This window comes from Anser anser (assembly GCF_964211835.1).
Source record: "Anser anser genome assembly, chromosome: 5".
NCBI classification, from domain to species: domain Eukaryota; kingdom Metazoa; phylum Chordata; class Aves; order Anseriformes; family Anatidae; genus Anser; species Anser anser.
Genome location: NC_139725.1, coordinates 34,579,826 through 34,592,500, shown reverse-complemented (window position 1 = coordinate 34,592,500; position 12,675 = coordinate 34,579,826). Strand labels below are relative to the sequence as shown.

The 12,675-nt window shown below is 51.7% G+C and overlaps 1 protein-coding gene across 3 annotated transcripts in view; it reads right to left on the bottom strand.

Moving 5' to 3' along the window:
* CREB3L1 (cAMP responsive element binding protein 3 like 1) overlaps nucleotides 1–12,675 on the bottom strand; it is a 45,161-nt gene that overhangs the window by 14,187 nt on the left and 18,299 nt on the right. For all 3 annotated transcript variants that reach the window (XM_083837310.1, XM_083837309.1, XM_083837308.1), the window contains exons 2-4: nucleotides 7,355–7,583; nucleotides 2,482–2,642; nucleotides 705–783 (exon numbers count right to left, since the gene is read on the bottom strand). In XM_083837310.1, coding sequence (XP_083693436.1) covers nucleotides 705–783; nucleotides 2,482–2,642; nucleotides 7,355–7,583 — 469 coding nt within the window. The remainder of the gene's footprint in view (nucleotides 1–704; nucleotides 784–2,481; nucleotides 2,643–7,354; nucleotides 7,584–12,675) is intronic.

Sequence of the window (12,675 nt, the reverse complement as noted above, 5' to 3'; positions counted from 1 at the left end):
GAATTGTCAGGGGCTTTGCCAAGGCACTGAAGGTATTTACAAAGCAATAAGCTGCCCTGGTGTCAACCAAAATGGAGTACAAAGCCCGTGATGTTTTGCTCCATAGCCTGTTCACATGTACAGGAAGCTCTGTAGGAGAAGAGCTCTTCCAAAAGCACCACAGGGCTCGCACACTTGCCAGCACACTTGATCCAAAGGGGCTCTGGTCACTCAGCTGGTTGCCAAGCACTTGAAAACTGTCCCCACTTTGTACTAGAGAGCCCTGGGGGCCTTCATGGAGGTGGGAATATGCCTAAGGAATGTCTCTCTGAGGCAGAGTGGGAGTTCCTATAGTGCTTTCATTTGTACATCGGTGGACTTTCAGATGCTTGGGTTTCTTTCAAATTAAACTGGATCCTGAATATCCTGACTTTCAGATGGTTGTTTTTGGATAATGTTGCAGTCCCTCTGAGGATTTTAAAGGTACTCTTGCATATTTCCAGCTCTGAGGTAGCCTGTTTTGCCTGGGAATCCCTGTCTGAACAATTCTGTGTGTGACTGTCGGTCCAGACACAGATCTGAGTTGGAACCGTGCCGTGCCCACTCATCTATTGGTCTGTAGCTCAGTACTATATGTGGCTCTGCTCTCAGGTGTTGTACAGTGATGATCTATATCTGAGCAATTTAGAGGAATTTATGTCAACCAGCAAATTCTATCTTCTTACCTGCAGGTACATTTAGAAACTGGTTCACCTCTTTGGGTTCAGCTTTGATCACAGGTGCTGGAGTCATTTCTATGGGAGTCTGTGGAAGAGAAGCAGAAAGAGTTCTTGGATGCTGTCGCTTCCCCTGCCCAGGGGTCCCACCAGTTCTGCTCCCAGCCATTGCTCCCCGCTCTGTGTTCTGCCCCATATCACAGCTCTGCCCCAAAGCAGCCTCTCACTGCACGCAACAGCAGCCAAGTCCAAACATAACCCCCTGAAGTCTGTGTCGCTGGGCAGAAAGAGTGCAAACACATGTTTGCAGAGGAACAGGCAGTGGCAGATGGATGTGCTGCCAACTCGTGCACCGAGTACCTCCGAGAGGGAGACTACTTTTATCCTTGGCAATTCTTCCCTTGCTAGACCCAGACAGCGCAATTTAAACCAACCTCTGCATTATCATGGGAAGCCCCTCTTTGATCTGCCTTCATTAGAAATGGGAGTATAGAGGTTGTACAGAAAAAGAAACAGAACAAAACCCCCATCCTGCTCACATGATCTTCACCAGGACCACTGGGCATCTGTTTCCAATTGGAGGGGATTGAGAGTTAAATAAAGAGTACTTTTCTTTCCATCTGGGCTGTGCTGCCCCTCAGCTCCCTGGCTCACCAGCCCCCAGGCCACCACAGGCTGGGGGAGTTTTTACACTGAACAGACACATTGCAAACTCCTCCAGACTGTAAACACAGCTGAGAGAGCGCCATGGTATGGCTGCCGAGCACACACAGCAGAGCTTCGAGGGCACAGCAAGTTCAAGCTGTGTAAATAGTGGAGGAAGTTTGTGCACAGTTTTGGCTGGAAGTACACATTTGTTTTGGAAGGTTGTTTAAATGGGAAGATGCTCAGCATGAGTGAAAAAAGGAAGTGAACCCCAGAGATGCTCTCCTGTTATCTGCTGAGCTGCTACAAGATAGCTGAGGTTCGTGTGAGGCTGGTCAGACCTTCCTGTCCAACACGGCTGGACTCAAGGACAGCCAAACTGAGCCCCCAGCTTCCTCCCACACAGCAGTGGCACGAGTGACTCTCCTTCAGACAAACAGACTTCTTAAGGACTTAGATATGACCAACTGACTTCGCCCCTTGTTTCTTAAATAATAGTTCCCATTTCCTCATAGGAAAATGCGAGGAGGACCTGGAGTGGGGCTTCCATTTCCAGTGAGCAGCCGATAAAAGTGAGAGGCCATATGATAAGCCCAAGACCATGAAAAAGACAGTGGCAGGGCAGGGTTCTGTACTCAGAAGTAGTGGGGTCATTGGCATCACATTAACTGACACTGCTCTCTGAGAAAAAATGTAATCCAAAGTCAATGAAAATAAGCAAAAGAGTGGTTACAGAAATATTGGCAGATTGGAGGGGACAGGCCTCCAGCATGTGCGAGCTTAAAAGCCTTTGGGTTTTGTGCCAAGGAAACACGCTTGTATTTAACCCAGATTGTAAAGCCTTCTGTGCCAGAGAAAACCCTCCTTCCATCGCTTTCTCTGGAAGGATAAACTGTCTTGTAGCTTCGCTGAAGGAATCGAGAAGACAGTTCTAGCTAGCCTAAGGTTTGGTGCTGCTCTGACAGCTATTTCAAGAGAGGAATGACAAATAATGCGCTATCTGGGTTCTGCATCACCTTCTTCCATCTGTCCAGCAGCTAAATCACCTAGCAGGACCCTGCAGTCACATGGCTGGGTCCACACCAGCAGGGGTGATGCTGTGTGAGAGCCTGGGTTCCCGATGGATCTTAGACGGGCTCACCTCCTCGGGGACTGGCAGTCTCTGCAGAGGGTTGAGGTTCAGCACTGGTATGGAGCTGGCAGCTAGCTGGGACTCAGGCAGGTCTAGAGCCAGGTTCTGTTCCTGTTTCACCATGATGGAGCAGAGTTTGGGCCCCAGAGACCACACTCCATTCTCCAGCTCTGAAACATGCACAACGTGAGAGTCAAACTCCAGCAAGAACAGGACAAGTAAAAATAAAATAAAATAAAATAAAAAAATCCATGCAGACAGCTTCTCCCCCCTCCCCCAGGGAGGCTGCCTTTCCAAGTTTAGCACTGTCACCACACAAGCATGTGCAAGCCCACAACAGAGGGAACAAAAAGGAACAAGCCCCCAGCCTGTGGGGTGCAGACAGGACAGAGCTACAGGGATTGTGTCTCTGCTCTTCTCTGCTCTCCCTGTGCAGCCCGTGCTGGAGGACAGCTGCAGGGTTTCTTCCCCACTGATGTCTCAATCTATCCTCTGGAGCCTATTTGTATTTAGAGCTCTGTGTGAGAAGGACGCTGGGCTGGCTCCTCAGGCAGCATGGGCAGCATCACAGAGCTGCCAGGTGTGTTACCAAGAAGAGCACCACCTCTGTGTTAGCGAGCTGCAAAGAAGGCAAGCGTGAAGGCAGCGAAAGGCTGACAGGGGTCCACACGTGCTGCTCTGACCTCCTGCCGATGCTGTGCTGAGTACCAGAGCTTTGCTGCACGAAGGAGGAGAGGATGAAAGAAGTCTGGTGTGGCACCTTGCTTGTGGTGCTGCTCCCCTGTCTCACCTCCGCCACCCCGTGCTGCTCAGAGGCTGTATGCAGCCCTGCCACGCTGCCGTTGCTGGCAGGAGCACAAGCAGCAGCAAGAACAGCAAGTGCCTGAAGAGCACCAAAAGGAGCTGTGTGGGGGCCTTCTCCTCAGTCCCTGCCTGCCCCTGTCCCATGCACGTCTGTGGCATGAGCCGGGCTCGCCACTGGAAGCAGAGATCCCAGGAGCTAGGATTCAGGCAGCGGTGCAGCTCAGATGTGGAAAAAAAAAAAAGCTGCTAAGCAGGAGAGCTGCCTGGGCTCTGCTCTGAAGTTTTGGTCCCCTTATTGCTCTTCAAACACTTCAGCCTGCCAAAAAGCTACTTCTAGCTGGCCTGGAGCCTGCATCCTCCTCTCTAATCCTCATCTCTTCCCTTCTCCTTTTTATCTGACAACCAGAAACTCATTTGTCTTGACACAGGACAGACTTTTGCTAAGTATGTCACCAGATAGTGCCCCAGTTGGCTCAGCATGAGGCAACATTCAGGCTCACTCGCCGGCCCCCTGCACTTCTCTCAATGCGTACAGCGCTCACAGACCCAGGGGAGCTGCCTAGCGGTCTGCTGCCCAAAGCAGCTCTGCAGTGCAGGGCCCAGTCTAGAAGACATCCTGGCAAGAGAAGAGGGGGAGAAAGGTCCTTCTCAGCTCCACGAAAGCCTGCACAAAGTAGGGCACAAAAGAGGCATCTTTTGGATGCATGGCATCTATTGCAATGTTGCCCTCAGGAGAGGACAGGGTAGAATCCTTTGACACGATGGTGCTAAAGCTTGGGCAGGAATTACATCAGTTAACACAGTATTGCCCCTTGCCAGTGGCATGTGTCGCCTTCCCATCTTTGGTTTGGCACCCCTTTGTTTGCTGCCTGGATAGGTCTTCCTAGCAGAAGCCCATTCTTTCCAGCTCCCTGTGTAGCTGGAAACCTTCGAGCTGAGACACCAGTTGCTGCGGCTGCTCTGTGTGCGTAGTGGCTCAGCGTGCTGCTCCCAGCGCTGCTGGATCGCTTCCTGGAGCTTCCACCTTGCAGCAGGGCCAGCAGCACTGGGGAGCACATCAGGCGGGGTGCACTGCATGGCCGTGACAACTGAGGGGCCGCTGAGCAGACACAGACTGAATTGCACTTTCTTTGTCCGACTATGTACATCAAAACCACAGCTGGTAATGAAGTCCCAGTCACCTCTGGTATGCAAGCAAGCCCTTTCTTATAGAAGGAGGCAAGGTGTTACACAGCCACAAGTATTTGCAGACAAAAAAAACCTTGGACTTTCTCTGTCTGACCACAGCCTATTACAGAGATGAGGGATCTTGAGAGCTCTTCCAGTCTGTGCCTCCACTGCAGGCAAGTCCAGCTAAACCTGCGTCAGGCCTGGCAGAGGGTTGTCTGACTTGATCTTATCCCTCTGCGAGGTGGTTAGGAGTCCACAGCTTTCCCCATTAAATCTTTTCTAGGGTTTCACTATGGCCATGATGGGAAGGTTTTGCCTACTGGCTAATCTGAAGTTCCCTTACTGTGATTTTAAGCCTCACTCTCCTCATCCTCCCTTTCTGTTGCAAAACTTTGCACATCTCTTTTTCTCAGAGGCATCCTCCATCTGGGAGGGCTGCTGCTGAAGCAAGTTACCAGAGCAGACCACCAAGGGTTTTCCCCGTTCAGATTTGACTCAGCAAGAGAGCAGCCCCCTGTGCTGTCAGCCCAGACAGCCCAAGGAGCAGACACCCAAATAAGTATGTGCTGTCCTCCCGTTTCCTGTCTACATTCTGACCCTGCTCTCTTTCCCACCCTCAGAGATTTATCTGGGGAATGATTGGGTTGCAGACTCAAACATATAAGCCATGAGAGGGTCAATGTGGGACTGAGAACGAGGCCTTTTGTGTGGACACATCTAAGTTCTGCCGTCTGAGAGAGCATTTCAGAGGTATGGCCAGTCTGTAACCACTGCAGAATCCACAGTATATTGCTGGGTGAGGGACGCCAGGAAGGTCATCTTCTGCTGTTGGTACTCTGTACGTAATGGGAAAAAGTATGGCTGTGAAATATCCACAGCTGCCCTGGGTTGGAGAGGTGGTAAGACAAAGAGCAGTGAGGAAGCAGGACCTGGACAGGAGTGCAGTCACTAGCCTTGGGGCTGGTTCAGCACCCACTGTTTTGCACGACCCCGGCTCTCCCCGCTCCTGGCATTGAATCACACCCTGCAGAACTGAGGGCTGGTACTGAGAACTGGAGCAGCCAGTCTGTGTGTGCAAACCATCTGGAAAGCAGACTCCACTGATAAACAGGGTCACAATGCACCCAGCAGCTTGCCCTAGCTGACCCGTGTTAGTGGGAACCATGTGGGAAGGGGCAGGATTTGGAAGTGCCGGAGGTCTGCAGCAAAGCTGGGAGAAAGCTGATAAACAGCAATCCTCAGCCAGCTCCAAGCCTAGACGGAGCCTGGGCATTCCTGAGGAGCTCTGCAGACCAAGCAGTGCTTGGTTAATGTTAAAGAAAAGCCACTCCTGGGTAATTAATTTGAGCTGAGTGTCTAAAAGGACTGAGACTGGATGGAGCTGTGCCAAAAGGACTGCACAGTGTTACAAATACTGGACCTGACTCAGGGCTACACTACAATATGACTCACATCCCATTACAAGCCAAGATAGCCCTGGAAAGATGGGCTGAATTATCCCACTGCAGGACGGGGTGCATAGGTACCCCTGTGCTTGCCACACTGACAGCAGGCTTCTCTCCCTGTATAGAGCTCATCTGCACCCTCAGAGAGCAAGTGTCAGGCCCGCCTGGAGCTCTCCTGGGTTATGTGCTTCACGCTGTGCTGGCCTCTGCCCGAGGGGGAATGTCACACTCCATTCAGGAGACTCGTGGTCTTGCCTTGGAGAGACTGCAGCTGAAGCAGGCGTATGCCCAGACACAGAGGAGCGGATGTGGTGACAAGTGTCCCAGGGAGGAGTCCCTGAGGTAGCTTCACGCAGCCAGGCTTCGTGGAGCATTTCACTGCTCTCTACAACTCATGCCTTTTGCTTCTCTCATTCCCAAGCCTCATCCTCCTTGTGTTCATTTGCAGGGGCAAAATAATGACTCGTCTGTGCGCTCACGCCGGTTTGTTTTTTGTTAGTTGCCTGGTTGCCTGTCTGGGCTGAGTGCTCTCCAAGACCGCACTGGGGTTAAAGCTAGGAAAAAAGAACCGTGCAAATGGAAAGCTTTTTGATACCAAGGCAGAGCTGGCTCGGCCTGCCACAAGCCTCTCTCCCAGCACCTCTCCGAGTGGCCCCTACGGAACATGGTGGGAATGGCTGTGCTCTTTGCAGGGACCAAAGAGGCAGTGGAGGCCAGTTCCACCCCTCCTGCCTTTGTACCACAGAGCTGGGATCCTTCCTGGCCATAATAGGGAAGCCTCTGTCCCAGGTCTCACTCTCATTCAAAGTAATGGCTTTCTTCTGTGTATACTGAGCCTGTGCCACTGCTTTTTCAGGCAGCCTGGTTGTCCATCAGCTGTTGGGACACCCACACAGTCCCGCAAATTACAGGACTCTGTGCAAGGACGGCTCTAAAAATATCCAGCCATCATAAATTATCCTGAAATGAATTGTTTTAAAAATAGGTTTTGAAATGACTGTTCCTCTCTGTCTCCTGCTAAAAGATCTGCTGGTAAAGAAGCCACTTAGCTTTCCACATGTACCAGCACTGGTTGCAGCCAGAGACGCATGCTTCCTCTATCCAAGCCAAAACCCTGCTGACAGATGCCAAAACAGACCTGGATCTGGGGCATCCACACCCAGGCTTGCAAGATCCTAAAAAGACTTTGCCTATTGCTTGCCAGAAGCTGGCAGCATGCAGAACCACAGCCAATTATTATCCTCGTAAGTATGTTAGCCCGTCAAAGGAGCAATGTGGCCGTCAGAGCACAAACCGAAGGAAAAAATGTGGGCTGTGTTTGACAATGGCAGATCAAATTCTTCCCTGGATTAGCCATGCGCAAGCCCAAGGAATAGCCAGTTTGTCCTTATATATGGAAGGCAGCCAGAGCCTCTGCTAACAGATGTGCCTGAAGCTGTGCAGTGCGCACGTCTCCTGCTCACCGTTAGCATTATCTTCAGTCTTGACAGGCATGAGGGGGCTCTGGGGAGCAGAGTCTCCACTGAGGGAGTAGCTGTGCTCTGCCTGGATGCCTGGAGTGGGTGGGTCCAGGTCCATGTCCAGCAGCGGGTTCTTTTCGGCCAGCACTGGGTCATCGAAGAAACTGCTGAAGAGGTCGTTGGAGAAATCCTCCATGTTGTCGGAGAAGTGATCCAGGTTCTCGGAGAAATGCTGAGGAAAGACCGAGGGAGAGGGATTGTTAGTGTCAAGTCCAGGATGGATCTTAGAGCCTTCCTCTGCGCTGAGAGCCAAACCTCAGTGACAGCCCTTTCTGGATGGGAAAATGCAGTTGCTATCCCTTCCTTGCATCAGTTTGTTAAAAACACTACAAATTTAGATAGAAAGGGCCTAGGTGCTGTTCAGCGTCTCTGCCTGTTTATCTATGCCACAAACACTCACGAAACTCTTCTATACTCTCACATCCCCTCCCTCCTCAGTGTGTAACTATCTTCAGCTTCCCAGCATCATCTCACTACGACATCTAGCCAAACAGAGCACAAGGCAAGAAATCCCTGTGAAGACAAAATGCAAGTGTGGCAGAAAATCATGGTCTTCAGCACCTGTCTGTGGTGACAGACACTTTCTCATGTTCTCTGCCAGCAGCAATAGGCACTCTGATGCCCCAGAGAACATCAAACCAGCTGCTGATTTCTATCAGAGAAAAAAAAGATCAGTTGGATCAACATAACAGGAAGGCCCCCTGTTGTATTTAATTTCCTCTGGGATTTCACAGCCCCTCTGTGGACCATATGAAGCTGTCCTTCAGCCAGATAATGCCTGTGAAATTCTGCTCCCCGATGAAGTTTAAACACTACAGATGGGCTGTTAACAACAAACAATCATTCCACTAATCATTCCAGTAACAGCCAGTAAATCTGGCCGGGGTGGCTGTGGAGCTGGGCTCCTGATGCCACAGGGAACCTGCTTCCTTTGAGGCACATCCTCCTATTCAGAAGTCAGATCGCTCACTTTTCCATTTGCTACAACAAAGCACTGGTTGGGCAGGGAGAAAAATTATGATTGCCAAACACCAGCTGAAAAATTATCCCATTTGTTGGCAGATTGAGGCTTCTGGCTCACAGAGAGGAAAGAAAAGACAGATACGTTCAAGTGACTATATTACACAGACGGAACTGTGCAACTTAAATGAACTGGAGAGAGCTCAGCCGAGTCAGACTGGGTCCCCCCCCGCCTGCAAAAGCATCTGGGTGGGCAGAAAGGCATTGAAAGCAGCATACTGAAATACCAAGAGCAATAGGGTATGGGTGAAAGAGAGTGGGAGGGAGCACGCAGGTCCTGGAGCAGAGGCATGAACGCCAGGGCATTCCAGTGGGAGAGCCGAGCTCGGGAAGAAGCCCAGCTCCTGGAGGAGCAGGGGGTGCACACAGGCCTTTCTTTCCCCCCCTCTGGGACTGAGGGAGGTGTTGGCCAGAGGACCCCGGATGTCGGAGCCTGCAGGTTCCTGTTCCTACAGGAAGGTATATTTGTTTTACCTGAGCACAATATCGCTCTGTCAACATTACGCAGGCTGTCAGAGTGCAGGGTGAGGCTGGGGAGCGAAGGAGGCTGCAGCTGAACAGACCCACGCTTCCCACCGAGGGGGAGAGGGAGGCAGTGAGCTGCTGCAGTTTCCATCACGGCAGTGCCCTTCACGCCCTAACATCGTCCCTCAGCCACTCAGTTTGAAAACCAGATGCCCACTCTGCTGCCTGGAGTGACAGACAGCCCGACACACTGCCATCCCAGGGAGGGCAGACACTGCTTGTGCAGGTACGGCGGCGAAGGCGCACTCGTGCTAAATCCCAGGGCTGAGGCCCTCCCGGGGATGCCGGGGCTGAAGTTTCCTCCACTTGTTCCCATGCCGGAAGCAGGGCTGGCGAGGCAGCTTGGTAAAAGCTACCCAGCCATTTCCAAGTTGCCTAGAAGCACTTCTGCGCTTGAATTGAGTGACAGCAGACACCTCCCATCTGTGCTGAGCATAACCGTTCTTCGGAGGGAGCTGAGTCAGCAGATGGAATTGGGTTAGATATTTATCTAAAAAGCCCTGGCAAACCACGTTTTGGCCTATCCTACAGCACAGAGGGGTAAGAGAGTTTGGAGTCCTGAGCATTAACCCCAGAGAGTGCCTGCTCATGTAACAGCTGTTCTTTGTCTTGCTCTCTCCAAACAACACAAGCAAACACAGGATATGAACATGATACCCTTACGGTAAGGGTGAGAACGTAACCGCGGAAAAGTGAAGGGATTCGGACCTCTGGCTGCCAGTGCATCACGAGACCACAGCAGAGCCGAGATCTGACACGAGGCCTCCAAATCATATACGTACTGTCATAGCCATCAAAACTCGAGTGACCACGTAACCCTCTAAGAGAAGCGGGGCTGGATGGACAGCTGCAGGGAGAACCGTCTGTGACTCTGCCATATGCTTCACATTTCTTTCACAACTTTGCATTAACAAAGGCAGAGGTGGGAGTGAAGACAGTCAGGGAGAAGATGCATTTATGCATTAGTTCCACTCACTGTCTTTTAGCAGCTTGCCACCCACACTCAGAACAAGGATTTCTTGGTCAGTCAACAGTCTTGTCATTGTAGGACAAACCTACCCAGAGGCAAGAGGAGGAGATGTGCCTCTGGGTTTACTCTGAAACCAAAAAATTGCCCCAGCAGTGGCTAAGGGGTGAGACATCACTAATAACAGCAAGGAGCTGAGCACCAACTCAGGCACAAAAATCAGCAGAAGTCCTTGCGGGTTTGTGGTTCTTCTTTTAGACACCCCACAGCAGGCTGTCCGGAGGACCTCCCTGCATCCAAGTGAGGATGAAGAGGCAGCACCGTTCTTCCAGCGATGCAGAAGCTCAGCTCCCCTGAAGCCCGCTCTCTCCCAAGAGACAGAGACAAAGCAGCCCCTTTTCATCTCCCATCAATCACACAGAGCTAGAGATTGCTATTTTATTTAGAAAAGGAGGCAAGAGGCAAAGGAAAATAGAAGGAAGGGTAAACCAAGGATAACAACATGGCTTTGTAGCTGGCTAAATCCACAACAGAGACTACAGGACAAGCAGGAAATTACGCCACAAAGTCCCAAGAAGATTGCTGTGTCTGCTGGGTGGGCTTTGTCCCCTCCTGATGCCAACAGGTATCATTAGCTTTAGGATAAACTTCTGATTACTAACGGTACCCATGGGTGTAACCACATGGTAACAGGAAAAAGTGTCCTCTTGTCCAGATCCAACTGTGGTGGGCACAGTGAAGAGCAGCCCAGAGCTATTTTGGACAGTGTCATCAAAACCACTGCGAGTTAGCCTAGATCGGGCCTGCTGGCCCAGATCATGCAGACTCTGTGCCACCCATTCTCAGCGGGAGAGCTGCACTTATCTGGCAAAACTCAGAGGAGGCTTCAGCTGCTCTCTTCCCTATCATGTGTGAGTGAATGCTCTGGATAACTGCAGGTCCCAGGGTGCAGTGTCTTGGGGCTGTGTGGATCAGGTGAGGTGGAGCATGGCAGAGTCAGTGCTCCTAGTTTCTAGGAGCTCCTAGTTTCTAGGAGCACTAGAGTTTCAGATAGTTTCAGCACCTAGTTTCAGATAACAGGAGCTGGTTAATTGCCCGACCAAATGAGCTGTAGCTTTACGCAGGCTGGAAGCTGATGTGCCCAGGGAGGTGCTGTACCTGCCCTTCCTTCCCACACGGACTGGGGCAAGCACAGCTGAAGGCCTGCACGTGTTACCACTGAATGGAATGACTGCTGTGGGGCTGTGGAGAGATTTTTGTGACACCACATCAATGAACATCTCAGCAGACCAGGAGCACGTGTAAGTAGAAGGTCCAAGAAAGAGTGCACAGGCATTGGTGGGGATGGTGGGATGTACAGAGACGCAGAAGCAGAGCAGGCTCATCACCTCACACGGTCTAGGCTCTCTCTTCAAGAGCATCTTCCAGCCAGCTCCCGCTCCTGAGGGAACTGGCTAAGTATTTCTAACAGTGACAGTGAAGGAACCTGCAACTCTGCTGAGATCGTCCTTTAAGATATCTCAAGTAGCTTTCATGCAGACGGGCCTGGCTTGAGCAAGAGGGACCAGTCAACTGGGAAACGTGATTCCTTACCATCTTGGGCCAGAGGGAGCGGGTGTGAAGTGTACTGGGGGAAAACAGCTTCCAGATGGGATACAGAGCTCACAGCACAGTCTCATTTTGCATTATTCCCTCCTGCTATCTCCCCCTCCCTTTCACACCCTCCTTCCTTCTCCTTCTAACTATGCTCAAAAGCCAAGAAATAGCACGAGATGTGTTTCCAAAGCTGTATTACCAGTGAGCGGTCAGGGAGGGGGCAGCCAAGGGACAGAAACGCAATGGCGAGGATGTGCTGGATTTCCTGATCCAAGCCTGATTTCTAGCTGCCCATCCCCCTCAGCGTGGTTCCGGGAGGATGGGGAGGCAGTGCCCAAAGGGGACAAACCTGGGTGTACAGGTACAGGGGTGGCGATGACGCCCCCCATCTCCAGGCAGCTGATGCCACAGGAGAATCCGCTCGGGCTGAGGCCACCTCAGCTGCAGGGAGAGTGCGAATCTGTCAGCTGCTGGCTCCTGCTCCCTCCCACTCCTGGTGACCGACATAGGCACCGAATCTTCCAAACATATTTCCACCACATGTTTTCATCCTGACCTCATGCTTAGGGTTGTCTAAATAGCAAACTGCGTGTGCGTGCGTGCACTTCTCATTCGAACACCCCTTCCTGTTGTACAGCAGTTATCTTGGGAGCTAATGTAAGGCATCCAGACATCCAAATGCAAGCTCTCTATCTGCCCCCACCCAGAGCTGGTGTTGGACCTCTGGGGGCCCCCAAGCAGAGACTGAAGCATTGAGCTTTTTCCACTGCCAGCTGTGCGTGGGACACCTTGAGGTGCCACTACGGTAGCCCAGTGGCCCACAGGCAGATGAAGGAGGGGACTCTTTCCTCTCCCTACATCCTCTTCTGCGTTGTGGTCACTTCTGTCTCTCCCTTTCCCTTTCACACATCCATCCTTTGATGGTGACTTTCCTCTCCCCACCTCCAGCAGAGTTGTTTGGAGACAATCTCCCTTCAGGATCAGTTTAGTTCTCACAGCCTCCATGCTCCCACTATGATGGTCTCGCTCCAAGGAGAAAGCAGCAAGGGGCTAATCCAGCTGGGCGGCAGCCCAGGCCCAGGAGACGAAGGGCCTTTGCAGGTTGGAGGTTCTGCTTGTGCTGGCAGGCAGTGCAGATGAGGAGGGGATTCTTCTG